Here is a 19,071-nt window from a genome sequence, read left to right as displayed (position 1 = left end):
GTCATTACCTTGTGGTTCAAGGTGATTACATAAGAGGTTATCTGGATATTTCCAGAAGTGTTACAGAGTAGAGCAGGCTGCTAAACCCAATAAAAAAATAATTAGAAATTAAAGACAAAAGGAAAAATATTGAGATCTTAGGCTTTGGATATGGTGTAACCTGTAACATATGTTTGACCAAATCCCTTTTTTTTATATCGTATTTTGGTTTATTGTACTATTAAGTATGCAATGTACTTATGATTAATTGTAAACAGTTCTGTAGTTTTATCTGTAAAAGACCGGGAGGCTGGGGGGGAGAGGGGAGGGTGCAGGCCTTCAGGGGGAACGCAAGCTTTCAGGGGATGGGGGCCCTGGTGTAGAAGAAGACGGAGGGAGGGAAGCAGGGGTTCAAAGAAACATGCACATGCCGGACAGTGGGGAGGGGGAAGAAATAATGGGTCTAAAAACGGAGGAAAGGGAGAGAGATGGTGGACAATAGGATTTAGGGAGGGAAGGAACAGAAAGGGAGAGAAGTTGGCCAAAGGGATAGTGTGCGGGGGAGGGAGGGGGGAATAGAGATACTGGATAGGAGGGTAGTTGGGAAGAGAAAAGGAGAGATGTTGGATGAAAGGATAGTTGAGAAAAGGTGGATCTGGGGATAGAGACAAAAAAAAGGAAAGATGCCAGACCTCCGGGGGAGGGGAGGGAAATGGAAGGAGAGGACAGAGATGGAAGATGGATGGTTAGCATGGAGAAAGAAGGAAATGACAAATGGGCAGGAGACCCTGGCAAGCGAGTTATCAGAAGACAACCAGTCCGGGGCCAAAATGATTTGACTACTGACCAGACAACAAAAGGTAAAAAATATTTTTTTTCTATTTTGTGATTACAATATGTCAGATTTGAAATGTGTATCTTGCCAGAGGTGGTGTTAGACCATGAACATGAGCTAGGATTTAACAGAGAGACGAAAAGTCTTTTTTGTTAACACCACAGCACCAGTGTGGGTAGGAGAGGGCAAAGGGGGTGAAGAAGCTATAAAATAAACCCACCAGGATGTTTGAAAAAAAAAAAAAAAAATACACCTAGTTGGGCAGGAAAATGTAATTGAAAATCGATTCAATAGGCTGAATCGAATCAAATTTTTTTTTCTGAATCGGGCAGCACTATGCCATACTGAGAAAGACCGAAGGTCCATCAAGACCAGCACCCTGTTTCCAACAGTGGCCAACCCAGGTTCCAAGTACCTAGCTAGATCCCAAGCAGTGAAACTAATTTTATGCTGCTTATCTTAGGAATAAGCAGTAGATTTCCCCAAGCCATCTCAATAATGGCCTACGGCCTTCTTTTAGGAAATTATCCAAACTTTTTAAAAAACCCTACTAATTGATTTCACTCATATTCTCCAGCAATGAATTCCAGTTTAAATTACACATTGTGTGAAGAAATATTTTCTCCAGTTTGTTTTAAATCTACTACTTAGTAGCTTTATCACATGCCCCCAGTCCTAGTATTTTTGGAAAGACTAAACAAGCAATTTGCATCTATCCTTTCCACTCCACTTGGTATTTTATAGACCTCTATTGTAGAAAATGGTCGATACACATACCAGATACAGTTAAGGTACAAATACAAAACACATTGGGATGATATAAATGTTGGAATCCTAAACTCCAGAGGTTTTGGAGGAAAATCTTTGGGTTATTTACAAAACTATACTACATGAGATTATGGCTGATTACTTCCATGACAAGGTCCGCAAGATCGCCCTTGAATTCACTACAAAGTCACATCCTTCTCCCCTACCCACCATCCACCACTCTCCTGAACTTCAATCTTGTGCCTCTCCTTCATCCTTCATCCAAACAGCTCAGGAAGCTTCTCCTGTCTGGGCCTGCCCGCTTGTCCCTCCATCAACTAAAGCTGGCTTTTCTGCCTTCTCTGTATCAGCTATGCTGATGACGCCCAGATCTACATCTCTACACCTGAAATTTCACCTAAAGTCCAAGAAAAAGTCTCTGCTTGTTTGGCTAACATTGCTGCCTGGATGTCCTGCCATCATCTGAAACTAAATATGCCCAAGACTGAGCTGCTCCTCTTTCCTCCTAAACCCTCTACTCCTCCTTTCTCCATCTCGGTAAATAATACTCTCATTGTTTGTCTCCTCTTCTCGCAACCTTGGAGTGGTCCTCGATTCCGACCTCTCATTTTCTACGCATATCCAACAAGCTGCTAAGACCTGTCGCTTCTATCTCTTTAATATCACCAAAATTTGCCCCTTCCTCTCTATGCACACTACCCAGACCCTTGTCCAAGCTCTCGTAACCTCATGCTTAGATTACTGCAATCTACTCCTCACCAGTGCTCCCTCTAAGCGGGCGGGTGGTGTGAGCAAAATTTTTTCCCCGTGCGCTAAAAATATCGGGCGCCAGCACCAACTCGCCCGATTCCCCTCTCGCCGTGGCCTGCCATCTCCGTACGCCGTGCGCTGTGACGTGACATTGTGCGCTGCGAGGCAATATTTTGTGCGCCAGCGCATGCCAGTGCAGCTTAGAGGGAACACTGCTCCTCACTGGTATCCCAAAGTGTCGCCTCTCCCCTTTACAATCTGTGCAAAACTCTGCTGCACGACTCATTTTCTACCAACCTCACTACACTAATGTCACCCCTCTCCTTAAGTCACTTCACTGGCTCCCTAACTGCCATCGCATACAGCTCAAGATCTTATTGCTGACCTACAAGTGTATTAATTCTGCTGCCCCTCAATATTTCTCCTCACTTCTCTCTCTCCTTATACACCTCCCAGAGAACTCCATTCCTCAGATACGTCACTCTTAGCTTTACCCTTCTCTTCTACTGCCAATTCTAGACTTCATTCCTTTCTTCTAACTGCCCCCTATGCCTGGAATAAATTACCCAAGATTGTCCATCAAGCCCCTTCCCTTGTTTAAAAGCAGACTGAAAACCCACCTTTTTGATATAGCTTTCAATCCTTAACCCTACTCCTCTGCCCTCCAACCCAGCCAGCTGATTAACCGTTCCCCTTAACTGTATTCATGACATCTTGTTTGTCTGTCTTGCCCATTTAGATTGTTAACTTTCGAGAAGGGACTGTTTTCTTCTTCTTTGTGATTCTGTGCAGCGCTGCATGCATCTGGTAGCGCAATAGAAATAATAGTAGTAGTAGTTCATATGACATGAGAATTGCATTTTTGGGCAGGCAGATACCATAACTGAAGGACCTAAAGATGAACTGTACTGGGCAGACTTGTATGGTCTGTGTCTGTATATGGTCTTTTGGTTGAGGATAGGCTGGGAAGGTGTGGATGGGCTGGAGTGAGCTTTGAAGGAGACTTCAGCAGTTGGATCCCAAGCACAGTACCGGGTAGAGCTTTGGATTCTTGCCCAGAAATAGCTAAGAAGAAAAATTTAAAATTTAAATTGAATCAGGTTGGGCAGGCTGGATGGACCATTCGGGTCTTTATCTGCCGTCATCTACTATGTTATGTTACTGTGATGCTTCTGGTGTTTGTGGTGATGTGAATGGCAATCACTGCTCTGTGGAGGACACCCAACATCCTGAATATACAGTGAATGAAAAACCAATTGCATGAAAGAGGCAGTGTATCGCTGTAAGCCAGTAACCAAAGATTTGCTTACTGACAAATGCGGAATTGTTTTATGGAAAAGGAGGGGAGAGGGGCAGGAGAAGGGATTTGCACTGTTCTTTTGAATTCCCTTTGAAGGAGATGCAGTTTGTTCATATGTTTATTAAACCATTATTATAGAAACATCAAGCTATAAATTTAAAAAAAATAAAAAAATAAAAAGTTTGGTAGTAAAACAAGTGCTCCCATTGTGAAATATACTTAAAATAAAGCTATAAAGTTTTGCTGGATTTGCAGATGTGGAGCCTCACACAACCACCAAGACTGTTTATTTTCCCCTGCAGTAGGTGTAACTCAAAAAAGCAGCTACTATGTCCTGCCAGCCAAGTGCTCAGCTGGTTATTTTAAAAGGAAGATTATTCAAGAGAACTAGCCATAGGAATGTAGGGGCTAGAGCAGGGGAAGGAATCCTGTTTCTACAGGTACTGCCATTCCTCCTTCCCCCCCATTTAAGTTTTAATTTAAATTAAAATCTCAATTAGATACCATTCCTTTAGGTATAAGTAAGCCAACACCACATGAACAAGTAATTTAGTTGTAAGCTATCTATACAACAGCCACTGACCTGTACTCTTTTTTGGCAATGTTGGTGTAACGCAGGGTGTCATCCATGCTGCAGCTGACTAGCTGATTGAACTCGTCCACAGCCATGCTGGAAACTTGGTTTGTGTGACCCTTCCCAGTGAAGGTGTCATTCTCCCCAGTCTGGGCATCCCAATAATGTGCACATACAGAATTAAGGAATAAAAAAGCACTAATACAGCATAAGAAAATATAGTGGAAATTAAAAGGGGAAGGAGTGGCCTAGCGGTTAGAGCTACGGCCTCAGCACCCTGAGGCTGTGGGTTCAAATCCCATGCTGCTCCTTGTGACCTTGGGTAAGTCACTCAATCGTCCATTGCCCCAGGTACATTAGATAGATTGTGAGTCCACCGGGACAGATAGGGAAAATGCTTGAGTACCTGAGTGTAAGCCACCTAGATGACTTGATAGACCAGTGTTCTTCAACCTTTTTACACCTGTGGACCGGCAGGAATAAAATAATTATTTTGTGGACCGGCAAACTACTAAGACCGAAATAAAAAAACACATTTTCGCCCGTCTCCGCAAGCTCGGTCCCCACAAACCATCTGATCCCATCTGCACAAGCCTCAGTTATGATTTTATATTGAGCGTATTTTATTAAAGTATAAAAAGAAAGAATATTCTGTACAATTGTCATTTTATAAATAGAAATATTCAGAGCAAGGACCAACAAAACTCCTGTCTCCCCTTCCCTTCACATATATCCCCTCTACTATCAAGAAAACTGAACAAGCCAAATTATTACAGAATGCTACACAGAAATATCATGCTAACAGAATACTGCAGTCACACATGATAGGAATAGTGTTAGGCTTTGCAGTCCCCAGTTATGTCTCTAGCAGGATATATATTTCAAATCTGATATATTGTAATGACAAAATAGAAATACAATTATTTTTTTCTACCTTTTGTGGTCTCTGCTTTCATCTTCTTTCCACTCTTCCTTCCAGCGTCTGCCCGTTCCATCCACTGTCTGGCCTCTCCTCCTTCCATATGTATCTGACTTCTTTCGATGCCCCTCTCTCCTTTCCATCCAGCCTGTGCCTCCTCTCTCCTTTTTACATCATTCATTCCAGCTTCACTGCTTTCTTCATTTTTATCTCTCCTACACCAGATCTAGCATATTTATCCCTCTCTCATTTCTCTGCTGACCCCCTTTCCAGCATCAATCTCTCTCTACTTTCTCATTCCTGTCTCTCCCCTTTCCCTCCTCTAATCTCCCTGCCAGCTGTTTCCTTCTCCCTTCCCTCCTCCCCCCTATCCAACAGTAGCTCTCTTCCCATCCCTTTCCCTCTTCCCCTCCCAGCAGCATCTCTCTTTCTACCTCCAGGTGCAGTAGCAGTTCTCCCTTTATCCAGCAGCTTCCCAGCCTCCAACAGTGGCTTCCTCTCCTTCCAGCAGCTCTCAGTACTTGCCTGCTGCAGTGATTTCCTTAGGCAGCCTTGGGTCGTTGCTGCTTCTGAGGAAGGGGAAGTTGCCAAAGTGAATCACTGCCCTGGTAAGTACAGAGCTGCCAGGAGAGGAGACAGCCACTGTTGAAGGCTCCCTGCACATTCGCAACCCCTCCCAAGCCGGCAAAAACAGCTTTGCACCGCAGGCCCTGCCGCCCAAGATGAGCCGGAGGCCCCTATCCACCGCATCCTGCACGTGGGCAGACTCTCAGCACAGACGCTGCTGATGGCCCCAATCCACACGCTGCCCCCCACCGTGCACGCTGACCATCTCCCTTCTACTTGCCGCTTCCCCGCGGCCCTCTTCGGCGACTCGGCAGGGGCAGCGATCAAGACAGGATGCCAACGTCGGGACCTTCCCTCTCTGAGTCCTGCCTATTTTGTTTCAACTTCCTGTTTCCGCATAGGCGAGACTCAGAGGGAATGCCCGACGTCAGCAGCCTGTCTTGATCGCCCGAGGCTGGGAGGAACAGAAGATTTCCCCGAACACCACCAGGGCAGGAAATTTAACAGCGTCCATCTCGCCGGCCCTGCGCGGACCGGCAGGAATTTTCAGCGGACCGGCACCGGCCCGCGGACCGGCGGTTGAAGAACTGTGTGATAGACGGTATATAAATACCTAAATAAATAAAAAATAAAAAATCCTCCCTCTAATTTGCTTCCTTAGAAAAGGGAGGTGAACTGCTAGAAATAAGTTTCACAATTCTCATGGTTTTTCCTCCCTGCAGTATCTCCCTTTACGTCCTCTGTTCTACAGCCACAAATGGCCCTTCTGCTCTAACCTAAACAAGCACTTAATCTTTGGCCCCTGGAATGTTTAACAGCTGTGGAAGATAAAGAACCTGGGGAGCCCATATGCAATATTAATATGCCTGGCTACCACACAAAAAGATAAGTAGATGCCTTTATTTGCTTGTCCTTAGGAAACACTGCAGAATAAAGGTACTAAAAACAGCAGCAAACAGTATTTTAGCACAAGATGTGGCTATGGTTGTTTAAAATATTGTCCAGACTGTAAAGGAAATCTGTTTTGCAGTCATACATTTACAGGCAAATAAAACTTGCCAAGAATTAAACTCAAAAAGCACAAAGATAACATTCGAAAGGAGCTCAAGAGTGGTAAAACAGAAACACAGCCATGTGTTTAAAAATGATTAATCATTTGAACCACAGAGCGGGTGTGTGTGGAAATACACTATGTAAGCAACCTACTCAAGAACTGCAAAACCTTGCAGAGAATTTCAAACTAGGGGCAGGCAACTACGGTCCTTGAGGGCCCGAATCCAGTTGGGTTTTCAGGATTTCCCCAATTAATATGCATAAGATCTATTTGCATGCACTGCTTTCAATGCATAGTCATTGGGGAAATCCTGAAAACCCAACTGGATTCTGGCCCTCAAGGACCGGAGTTGCCTATCCCTGGGCTAGATGCACTAAACACAGTTGCTAAGACCATGCGAGTCGCTGTTGGATGATTTTTTGGCCAGAGGAGAGCAACACGTCTGATAAAAGAGATGGAAAACCTTTCATATGCTGAGAGATTGGAGAAACTGGGTCTCTTTTCCCTGGAGAAGAGGAGACTTAGAGGGGATATGATAGAGACTTATAAGATCATAAGGGGCATAGAGAGAGTAGAGAGGGACAGATTCTTCAAACTTTCAAAAAATAAAAGAACAAGAAGGCGTTCGGAAAAGTTGAAAGGGGACAGATTCAAAACAAATGCTAGGAAATTCTTCTTTACCCAGCGTGTGGTGGACACCTGGAATGCGCTTCCAGAGGACAGTACAGTATAGTATAGTACAGAGTACGGTACTGGGGTTTAAGAAAGGATTGGACAATTTCCTGCTGGAAAGAGGGATAGAAGGGTATAAACAGAGGATCACTGCACAGGTCCAGGACCTGTTGGGCTGCCGTGTGAGCGGACTGCTGGGCACGATGGACCTCAGGTCTGACCCAGCAGAGGCATTGCTTATGTTCTTATGTTCTTAACTGTGGAATAGTGATTGGTGTTTCAAAGAGTTTCCATGCAAATGATTTGCACAGAAGTTTGCCATACTCCCCATTGGGCCAGTCGCTCAGAGCAATTTGCCACTTGCGCAGAGCTGGTTTGGGGAAGCCCAAACGGCTAAGTGTAAGGGAAATCCCAATGCAGCCTCCTGCCACTCATGTGATGGGGCTTTTTTCTTTTTATGGCACAGATGTTGTGCATGTATGACACAAGCGCAATATCTGCCCCATAAAAAAAGGCCCATGCCGGCCCTCCAACCCACTGACCACATCCCCACCCCCTAACGACCTACCCAGCCCAGAACCAGAATAAAGGCAGGAGGGATGCCCACTACCTCAGGCCCACTGCAAATCCCTCCCCCCCCCCCCCGAACAGGCCCTTTCCCTCCCCCCTTGATATACACACACACACAAAAATATCAGCAGCAGGAAGGATGCCCACTTTCTCCTGCCACCGGATGCCCCCTATTACATTACATAGCCAGCCAATCAGATTTCACTGCATTCACTGCCTTATCAGCAACCTCATGGGATGAACAAACTTTGATCAAATGCAAAGTAATTGGTTAAACCATACATAGGTGCAAACCAGAACAATTACAGGTATTACAATCAAGATCTATGTTTTAAACACTCAAAATCTAAAGGATATTGATATGGCCATCATGGCTGCCAGTGTAGATATAGGGTCTTCCATCATTTTTATGTACAGTCATACACTGAATTGACTTACTGTGACCCTAAGGGTAAAGACAGATATTGCTATTAGGTGTGCACACACATTTCCTAGCGTTACATTTCCTACAAATTAAGCGTTACATTTCCTACAAATGTCTTCTTTCAAGCCAGGAGGTAAGTGAAGTCATGTTTCACTATTTTTTTGAGAAGTGGGTGGGTGGGGGAGTATATGACTATGTGGCACTGTCACATTAACCTATTGCCTTAACCCACTCCCATTTATCTAGGGAGAAAAATAGGTTGTCTGTTAAAAAATCCCAACATTTATCAGACTAGAACTTATATAAGCACACCATGGCATGTCTGTATATACACATACATAAACACACACACGTTCTATGAACTCCAAAAGTAAGCTATGGCACAATGGAGTACTAAGAGCAGTAGTAAGGGCAGAGATCAAGATAATTCCAGGACACCTTGCTTTTACAAGTGAGCAACACATGACAATACCAAACAAATTTGGCAATCTCTCTCAGAATTAGAGTGCCAGTAACAGGCCTTGCTATGGTTTCTTCACAATACCTTGATGATGCGCGATGGCCGACTTGGATTGCTCCTGTCCAAATAGTTGATATAACCAGAAAGAGAAAAGCTTAGCAGGTAATCTTTCTGCCACAGGCAACCAAGCTGCTGGTCCATTACGTCTGTTCCCATCTTGAATGTAGTGACTACAGAGTTAGCAGCAACATCCCAAATTTTGGCAGTTTTGTCTCCAGATGCAGAGAGTAATTGAGTACTATCAGGGCTCCAGCTCACCTGAAAAGTAGTCACAGGATCAGAGAAAGCTAGGGCTGGAAGGGATCAAAGCCCACACCCAGCCTCCTGAACATGTTCACATGAGGGAAGTTGAGTGGGAATTAGTAGTTTATGGACTATGGCCTATTTGTATTAGTTGTCTGGTTCTTGCAAATACATCGATTTGTAATACAAAACATTTGTTGTATGGAGATTTGGGATTTGTTGTCACCTGGTCTAATTTTATTTAAAGGTTTGGTGGAATTGGGAAAGGGATTTCATGGGAACCAATTTGTTTAGAAAATTAAATGACACCTTGAGACAATATGTGATTCTTTGAATATTTATTTATTTCTTCAATAAAAAAAAAAAAAAGATATAAATATAAAAGTTACAACATGTTCTGTAAGAAGGTAGTAAGTACTTAACTACGCTAAATAGCAAATAACAGCAGATAAAGGGCTAGATTCACTAAGGGCACTAAGGGATCCGATCTAATCCGTGCCCAGGGTGCTGATTTACGAATCGCCCTCATGCAAATGAGGGCGATCAGAATCACGCCCCCAACCAACTGAATCAGATCGCTGAACATGCGCAGACCATCTGTAGATGGTCTGCGCATGCGCTGGCCCTCCGTGCCCAGCAGAGCAAGAAATTTCTTTTTTTTTTTCTTCCCAAGCCTGTGGTTTTAACCCGTTTTAAGCCTGTGGGTTAAAACCACAGGCTTGCACTGCAGGGAAGGGCAGGAGAGTCGGGGGCCACCGGAGAGATTTGGGGCGAGAGCAGGAGATCAGGGCCGAGAGCAGAGTGGCAGAAAGCAGGGCACTCGGAAAGGACCTGAGCGACTGATCCTCAGCAGTCGCTTAGTTTTGGATCGGTCAGCCCAGTCGGTGTCCCTCTTTTTTTTTTTTTTTAAGTGAATCCTGCCTGCCTGCATTTGAATGCCATTTCCCCTCATTTGCATGCGTGGATCGGAGGATGATCGGGACAGAGGCTGGTGAATCGGATCGGAGGGAAATCTGGTCGCAAAAGGGCGGCTAAGTGGTCAGAAGTTGATCGGTGGGCTTAGTGAATCTAGCCCAAAGACCTGTATGGTCCATTCACATTCATAATCAAATTATCATTGAACAAACAATCAAAAATTGCAACTAGCAGGTTAATTGCAGCTAATAATTAAATCATGCTGATTGATCCAGTCATCCATTGTACACTACTGGCGTCACTTGAACTTTGAAAGAACTAAGTTGCTCTAACTCATCTCCTTTGTTACAACTGTATCACTACTACTCTTGGTAATGATGATCCATACAAAGGGGTGGCGGGGGTACACCCTATGGAGCTTCAAAATACCATTTCCAGCTATAAGGCAGAAAATAGACCCTTGAACTACTATAGGAGGTACTTACTTCAAAGGCTACTACAGCATCAGTGGTGAAGCAAAAACTATTATCCAGTTTAAATTACTTACTGCATAAATTCCACCATCGTGGGCTTTAGCTCCCCCAACAGCACAAATCTTCTCACCAGTCTTCCCATCAAACAGGAAAATCTTGAGAAATACAAATGTAGACAAATCACTATATATATATAGGACAAAAGCTATTAGATTTAGTTACACCAGATATGCCATTAAAAAGGTGCAAGGGTATCCACATTACCAAAGTGTTATTGAGTAACCCCCAACTGAAGCACAGACCTTCAACATCAAATGACAAAGATTTTCAGAAATGTTAGTGGGATTCAAGCAACTGTAATATATACGTTTATATTTCTAGGTAATGGATAAAATGGGGGGGGGGAATTTCCAAAACCAAAAGGAAGGACAGGAACTTTATTGGAGTCAATAAATTAGTTGTCCAGAAAATGGTTCACATTTAAAAGAAAACAGGACCCGACACGGTCCATGTTTTGAAAAATATTCCTTCTTCAGGGGTCAGAGATGCTCTATGTCTCATTTGTCGAGAACCATATAAATGTGAAACAATTGTCATAAAGTTCAAAAGAAACAGGCGACGTCAGACTCCTGTAATGCTGCTGCACAGTTCACAAACTGAACACAAAAGACTGTTTCTTTTGAACTTTATGACAATTGCCTCACATTTATATGGTTCTCGATAGGTGAGACGCAGAGCATCTCTGACTCCTGAAGGAGTGTTTTTCAAAACATAGGCCGTGTCGGGTCCTGTCTTCTTTTAAATGTGAACCATTTTTTGGACAACTATAATTTATTACATCCAATAAAGTTACTGTGCTTTGTACATCACTTCTGAAGTCCTTCCTTTTGTTTTTGTCATTCGACTTCTACTGCAGACTTGTTGGATTCTTCTTTGTTTTGGGAAACGATTTCCAAAAGATCTCCCCATGGGTTCATAGATGAAAGCGCGCGGACAAATGAGCCGAGACAAATGCACACAGGACGTCAGCGCGTTGGATTAAAAGTTCCGCAAACACCTGAAAACTTGGCTCTTTTCAAAAATCTAACACTTCCCGCTTTTTGGTTCCATGTCCCTCTTTATCTTCCTAGCTCCTTTCCTATAACCTCTCATTGTAGCTCCTTTTCAACCTAACCCAGTAAACCGTGCCGAGCTCTACGCTTGTGGAGATGGCGCGGTATTAGTTTAGTTTTAGTTAAAAGTTAAATTTAAAGCGCTCCAAGGGGGGTTTGGGGGGTAAACCCCCCAGTTTACTTGGAAGTGTTGGTGCTGCTGTTTGGGGGGGGGTAACCACCCATTACAGAGGGAAGTGTAATTTTTCCCTGTTTTAGGGAAAAATTACAGTTTCCTCTAAGTGGGGAGGGAGGCCCCAATGGTAGCGCCAACACTTCTAAATAAAGTGGGGGTTCCCACACACACACCCCCTCAGAGCTCTTTAAATTTAACCTTGAATCCAGCACGCTGACATCCTGTGCGCATTTGGCTCTGCTCATTTGTCCGCGTGTGATTGTCTGGCGCGCTTTAGTCCTGACACCCTCCTCATGCCACCCATGCCAGTAAATTAAAAAAAAAGAAAAAGAGTAGTGTTTAAATTACCTGGCCATCTGCACTAGCTGTAGCAAACCTGTTGCCATCAGGTGAGAACCTCACGCAGTTAACGAATCTGGAATGGTCCTATAAAGATGACAACTTGGATTAAATTTAAAACGTTAAAAGATTACATCTGTATGAGGGAGGAGCCACTGCTGGGTTTTAGAAGGCTTAGAGAAGTAGATCTTATAAATTAATTGGACACACACATTAGTACGTCCAAATTCACAAATGAAAAAAGCCTACCAAAACACAACACAAATACTTTTTTCAATCTACAGTAAAACTCTAGTATTCATTTTCAAAGCAGATCAATACTTAAAAGAATCTTCTAAAAACCATTCAAGTCCCAATTTTGGAACAAACATGTACACCTCACAGTTTAGTTCATTCAAATAGCAAGAGGGTGTGTTATGAGCGGAACTAAAGAGGGCCAAAAGTAGGAAGTTCAACAGCTATCCTCAAATGTGAAAAAGCATCCACCTATATAGACCGCTTTTATCTAGACTGTTTCAGTCATATCCCAAGATACAAAAAAAATTGCTCCAACTGATCAGCTGACCACTGGAGGAATTAAGTCATAACCTCTGCTTAATCCCTCAGAGGTTGCTGTCTTCTTCTCTCCCCCGAGCCAGACAAGAAAACAGGCTGTCAGCTGCAGTAATGGCCATTCTGAATAAAGCAGCAAGGAGGTCACAGTACCACCAAATGGGTGGTGCAATGGACTGTAAACCAAGAAATCCAGATTCAAGTTCCACTTTAACTATTAGGTTTCCCCTCCCCCCAGGTCTCACACTAGGTACAGAAAAATACTTACTGTATTTAAAGATAAGACGCCTGCAAGCCTGAAAGCTATTGAAGTGGTGTGCATTCAGGTGCATTAAGCATATCAATTGCTGAAGGGATCACGTTAACAAAGAGTCACAGTGGGATTTGAACCTGTGTCCCTTGGTTTACAGTCCGCTTCACTGCAAAGATGTCCGTGTGGTCATTTTCATAAAAACATTGCTAGATAAGACACCCCCGTGCCTCATTCTCCCCCTTGCCCCAATGTTTATAATTTAAATGGTTTGGTGGTTGTTCAGGATGAACATCTCTAGCGTAAAGACATCCTTCTCACATATTTTCAAACAGGAAATTGCAATGCAATGGACTTTGATATTATGAGCAGGACAACTCAATTCTGACTTGGATGTTCTTTCAAAAATGTCCCTCACTGTTTGTAACAGAAATCTAATACCACACCACAGACAACACAGAAGCAATATACATCAAAACACGGCCATGTAGTCAGTGTGATGTTTGTTTCAATAAAGTGAGATAACATTGCACTGAACTCTTTGATCACTTCACCTCTTCATTTGATGGTCACTGCTGTCCTGCTGGTGCCTTTTGCAGGTACATTTCTCTTGTTGATTCTTTTACTATGAGGTATCCAACCCTTACAACATGGGGAAACGCACACATCCAGCTTAAGGGGATCCTATTTACACTTTCAAAATGTAGTATATATCATTCAATACAGAAAACAAGAGAAGCTGTTCACGCCTCCTCCCACCCTCTTTGTCCAGAGAGATGAGAGGTAGGCCAAATGCCAGGGGGAAGATGTGGTGGCTCAATGGAGTAGATGCTAGATCAACTCCAACAAGTGTAATGGGTAAAAGGTGGGGGCATATTCAACTTTTTCAACTTTAGCAACTTTTCAACTTTAGCTCCTGAGCGTCCTGCACCATGCAGCTCAAGATCACATGGAAAGTCAAATCATGGTAGAGAAGCCCTGCTTTGGGAGAGGGAGAAGGCTGGAAATTTGTTGAGGCCTGCAGTAGTGCTGCTATAATTAACAGATGCTGCTGTGGGACTTCTGGCTATTAAGAAAGAGTTTCTCACATTATATCTATATGTAATATTCCTTTCAATATACTCCTTGATTTACTTTCTCTTCCTCCTTAAAATTTTTGGTCTAAGAAGACCTGATAGTGTTTTAAGTATGTAAATGAAATGAGTTAATATTTATGTCGCAAGTTACTTTAGGGCTAGATTCACTAAGGACACCGATCGTGTCCTGACCACTTTGTGACCTCGACCCGATTCACAAACCTTCTGTCCACACCCGATCCGCACGTGCAAATGAGGGAAATGGCATGCAAATGTAGGAAGGCAGCGATTCACTAAACAATTTAAAGAACCTCAATAATTATGTGATCCAAGATATATATAAGAGTGAACTTTTAAGGAAATCAATTTTAAATTCTATATAATAAAGAATAGTATAATTATTGAGGACTTGAGATTGTCCGATTAGAGTTTTGTCCATATTATGATAATGATTTACTTATTATTTTGTGTTCGATCTGACAATCTTTCTGTACAAAATGTTTTGATTTTGTTAAAATTTTTAAAATGATAAATAAAGAATTAAAAAAAAAAAAAAAAAACAATTTAAAGAACACCAACTGGGCTAGCCAATCAAAAAAGAAGCGACTGCTGAGGACCAGTCACTCACGTCTTTTCCAGCTCTCTGCCGCCCTAAAATCCTTGCCCTGCAGCAAAAACCCTGCTCTCTGCCGCCCTGCCTGCATCTCTGCTACTCTGCTCTCGCCCCTGAAAGGGATCAGCGCCCCGACTCTCCTGCTCTCGCCCCTGAAAGGAATCAGCGCCCCGACTCTCCTGCCACCCCGACTCTCCTGCTCTCTGCCGCTTTTCCCTGCAGTGCTAGCTTGTGGTTTTAACCCGCGGGTTTAAAGCGGGGCTGCACTTTGGGGAAGGGCAGCAAAGAGCAGGAGAGTCAGGGTGGCACGGAATTCATTTTGGTCTCCTTTTTAGTCTGAAAATTCCGCCTTAGGAAGTGTGGGAAAATCAGCCAACGAGCAGTCCTACGGAGGGCCAGCGCATGCACAGACCATCTACAGGGGTCGGTGTGGGGTGCGCCTCCAATTGGGCCCATTTGCAAGGAGACTAACGATGAATTGGTCAGCCGGCCAGTGATCAGCTAGGGTCGGACACGGACCAGAAAGGTAAGGTGGGCTTAGTGAATCTAGACTTTAATGTAATAAAAAGAATGTTAAAAAAACAAAAAACACAAGAAGCAAAGCAGATGTAAAGTGGGGAGGGCTTAAAAAAAATACTCTGGTAATTTGGAATATAAGGACAATGTTGGGCAGACTTTACGGTCTATATCCCACAAATGATGAGAGGTATCAGATAGGCTGAGAGTTTCAATGACAACTCCAGTAGTTGGAACCCAAGTCCAGGTGGACTTCTATGGTCTATGATCCAGTAATAAATCAATCAAAAAAAGTGTAACTATTGGGCAGACTGGATAGATTATTCAAGTCTTATCTGCCATCATTTACATGTTACTATGTTGGTCATTTCTGGGGAGTAGCCTTGGTTAAGGGACACCAGGTCCTCCAGACACAGCATAATGTCCCACCCCAGAGACAAAATAAAGCTTCCTTTCATGCTGGTTGTTGGAAGAAATTCTATCACTACAGGCTGTAACACAAAGGCATCCACAGGCCCTGTACAAGCAGTTATCCATACATATAGTATGCATCATTAACTGCTTTCCGTGTGTTTGTGGCCCATTGGGATCCAAATATGAAACGTTACATAAGAGAAGCTCCTGCAAGTCTGCTGGCAATAAGCCATCTTGGATGCTTCCCAAGTTCTTCAAAATATCCAATTATCTACATTCCTAATGAAGGCATTACCAACTACAATGGCAGTCTTAACTCTTCCTTCCTAGGCACATGCCTCTAGAAAAGATACTTTATCACTTGGAGAAGAGGTCCTAGCCACTACTTCAAGGCAGCACAGGCATTGTTAGACTAGAGGGACCACTAAAGATCTCCATTATAACCCTCTGTCCATCTCCACGCCAAGTCTCGATACTCTAGACTCAGATATCAACTCAGTCCTGAGGGACATCAGCTCGTTAGATCAGGCACGTACCATCTTGCCAACTGGTAGATAATATGGGGTGCAAGAGACAAGATAGCCCTTACTTATATTACTAGAATAAAAGCAGAAACAATGAGCGTCGTCTTTACAGTTCATACTGCCACATGCTTAAGGCTAGGGGAGGAAGAGGAAAGATGAGAACTGGGAAAAGAGTGAGTCCGGAAAGGAAGAAGATGAATGTATCAATGGAAAGGTAATGCAACTCTTAACTGGTACCGTAACTATAGGATTGCCTCCATGGTTCAGTGTCATTGGTATACTAATGGGTCCATTTTAGCCTTGATTAGCTTGAGTACTTACCTAACCTAGATTCATTAAACTTACCGATCCTATAACGATGATCGCAAAATTAGTTTTACTGGTTTTGCCATCATTCCCCGACCCAATTCACTAAAAGGCCCACTGCCTAGTTTATAATCCCATCTGATCCACCCATGCAAATTAGTAAAACCCCATGCAAAATAGCCAAGCGACTGATTCACTAACAATTGCTTGGCTATTTTGAATTGGGTTTTACTATCCTATAACCCGACTACTGCAGACCTGTTTTTTTTTTTTTTTTTTTAATGGTACTGATATTTTGGGTGTACTGCACATGCAAAATATCAATTGGAAAAAAAGCGCCTCCCGCCCCCCTCCCAATAGTGCCCCCTCCCCAACCACCATCAAACTAACATTGCAGGAGGGATGCCAATTCCCTCCTGCCATCAGAAGTTAGTACTGTGACAAATCTAGCTCTCCTGCTAGCTTTGTCTCAGGTTTAACTAGAAGGAACAGTAAACCCCTATGCAGGAGAGCTGACCAGGTTGGCCCTGCCGATTATGAAAGCGCTGACCTCACTTGTACCGACATTGAGCCAGACACTGACTGCCAGGGAGAGTTCAGTCCAGTTGCAGGTTACTCTTCCAAGCTTGCTATTAGATCTCAAAGGAGCTCAGGAGCTAGGAAACTACAGCTCCCAGAAGGCCAGAGTCATAACAGGAAGTTGTCACATAGGCAGACACAGCTGCAGAGAGAATTTTCTCCCTTCTCCTTCTTCAGAGCAGGGATGGAATCCACCCAAGGGTTCTAAAAGAGCTAAGAAACGAAATAGCGGAAACACTCCGACAAATTTTTGACCTATCCTTGAAAACGGGGCAGATCCCAGAGGACTGGAAAATAGCTAACGTCACACCTATTTTTAAAAAGGGATCAAGGGGTGACCCCGGAAACTACAGGCCGGTGAGCTTGACTTCAGTTCCAGGCAAGATGATGGAAGCACTGATAAAGGACAGCATCTGTGAGCACATGGAAACAAACGGACAACTGAAAGAGAGCCAACATGGCTTTTGCAGGGGAAGGTCGTGCCAAACAAACTTACTGCACTTCTTTGAAGGTATAAACAGAGAGTTGGACAAAGGGGAACCCATAGACATCATTTACCTCGACTTCCAGAAAGCCTTTGACAAGGTGCCCCATGAGCGACTACTTAGGAAACTGCAAAACCACGGGGTGGAAGGGGATATATACAGATGGATTAAACACTGGTTGGCAGGCAGAAAACAAAGGGTTGGGGTGAAGGGACAATACTCAGGCTGGCGGAGTGTCACGAGCGGTGTTCCACAGGGGTCTGTGCTCGGACCGCTGCTGTTCAATGTGTTTATAAACGACCTGGAAACGGGGACGAAGTGTGAGGTCATAAAATTTGCAGATGACACCAAACTCTGCAGCAGGGTTAGGACCGCGGAGGAATGCGAAGACCTACAAAGGGACCTAAACAAACTGGAAGAGTGGGCAAACAAATGGCAAATGAGATTTAATACAGAGAAATGCAAGGTCATGCATATAGGAAAAAAGAACCCGATGTTCAGTTACAAAATGGGGGGATCAGTGCTAGGGGAAAGCAACCTTGAGAAGGACTTGGGTGTGCTAGTGGATACAACAATGAAATCAACGGCACAATGTGCAGCGGCCTCAAAGAAAGCAAATAGAATGTTGGGTATTATTAAGAAGGGTATCACAACCAGGACAAAGGAAGTCATCATGCCACTGTATCGAGCGATGGTGCGCCCGCACCTGGAGTACTGTGTCCAGTATTGGTCGCCGTACCTCAAGAAGGACATGGCGATGCTTGAGAGGGTCCAGAGAAGAGCGACGAAAATGATAAAAGGCATGGAAAACCTTTCATATGCAGACAGGTTAGAAAGGCTGGGGCTCTTCTCCCTGGAAAAGCGGAGACTCAGAGGAGACATGATAGTGACTTTCAAGATCATGAGAGGTATCGAGAAGGTAGACAGAAATAGATTCTTCAGACTAATGGGGCCCACAAGTACAAGGGGGCACTCGGAGAAGCTAAAAGGGGACAGGTTTAGAACCAATGCTAGGAAGTTCTTTTTCACTCAGAGGGTGGTGGACACATGGAACACACTGCCAGAGGCTGTGATAGGACAGAGTACACTCCAGGGTTTTAAAGAAGGATTAGATAAATTCCTGAAAGATAGGGGTATTGAGGGATACAGATAGAGGTAGAGATGGGATATAGAGAGAGTTTAGATAGAGACCAAGGGGATTTAAGGGTTCAGATGATCACCGTACAGGTCATGGGCCTGATGGGCCGCCGCGGGTGCGGACTGCTGGGCGCGATGGACCTCTGGTCTGACTCAGCAGAGGCAACTTCTTATGTTCTTATGTTCTTATGAGGGGCGAATTGGAAGCTGTTAAAACAGGGCAGCTGAGACCCAGAGAGGGGGGGAGGAGCAAAGGGGGCTGCAAGGAGAGCCTCAGAGGCAGCAAGGCTTGCCTCTCCAGCTGAATTCTGACGAGCTGGCAAGGATTGGGGCATGGTGGACATTTCAGACGAGCCTGAGACTACAGCTGAGAGGCAGCTAGAAGACTGGGAACCCATGGACATTAGTGTGTCGGTTATTCCTGGATGGA

At 43.9% G+C, this 19,071-nt stretch overlaps 1 protein-coding gene across 1 annotated transcript in view; it reads right to left on the bottom strand.

Annotated features, from left to right (window-relative positions):
* Positions 1-19,071, bottom strand: part of WDR1 (WD repeat domain 1) — a 76,393-nt gene that overhangs the window by 33,510 nt on the left and 23,812 nt on the right. The window contains exons 6-10 of the mRNA XM_033949167.1: positions 12,199-12,276; positions 10,638-10,718; positions 8,957-9,190; positions 8,346-8,433; positions 4,216-4,372 (exon numbers count right to left, since the gene is read on the bottom strand). Coding sequence (XP_033805058.1) covers positions 4,216-4,372; positions 8,346-8,433; positions 8,957-9,190; positions 10,638-10,718; positions 12,199-12,276 — 638 coding nt within the window. The remainder of the gene's footprint in view (positions 1-4,215; positions 4,373-8,345; positions 8,434-8,956; positions 9,191-10,637; positions 10,719-12,198; positions 12,277-19,071) is intronic.

Source organism: Geotrypetes seraphini, chromosome 1, assembly GCF_902459505.1.
Source record: "Geotrypetes seraphini chromosome 1, aGeoSer1.1, whole genome shotgun sequence".
In the NCBI taxonomy this organism is placed as follows: domain Eukaryota; kingdom Metazoa; phylum Chordata; class Amphibia; order Gymnophiona; family Dermophiidae; genus Geotrypetes; species Geotrypetes seraphini.
The sequence above is the reverse complement of the archived record's forward strand: the minus strand, read 5'-3'. Positions and strand labels throughout refer to the sequence as shown.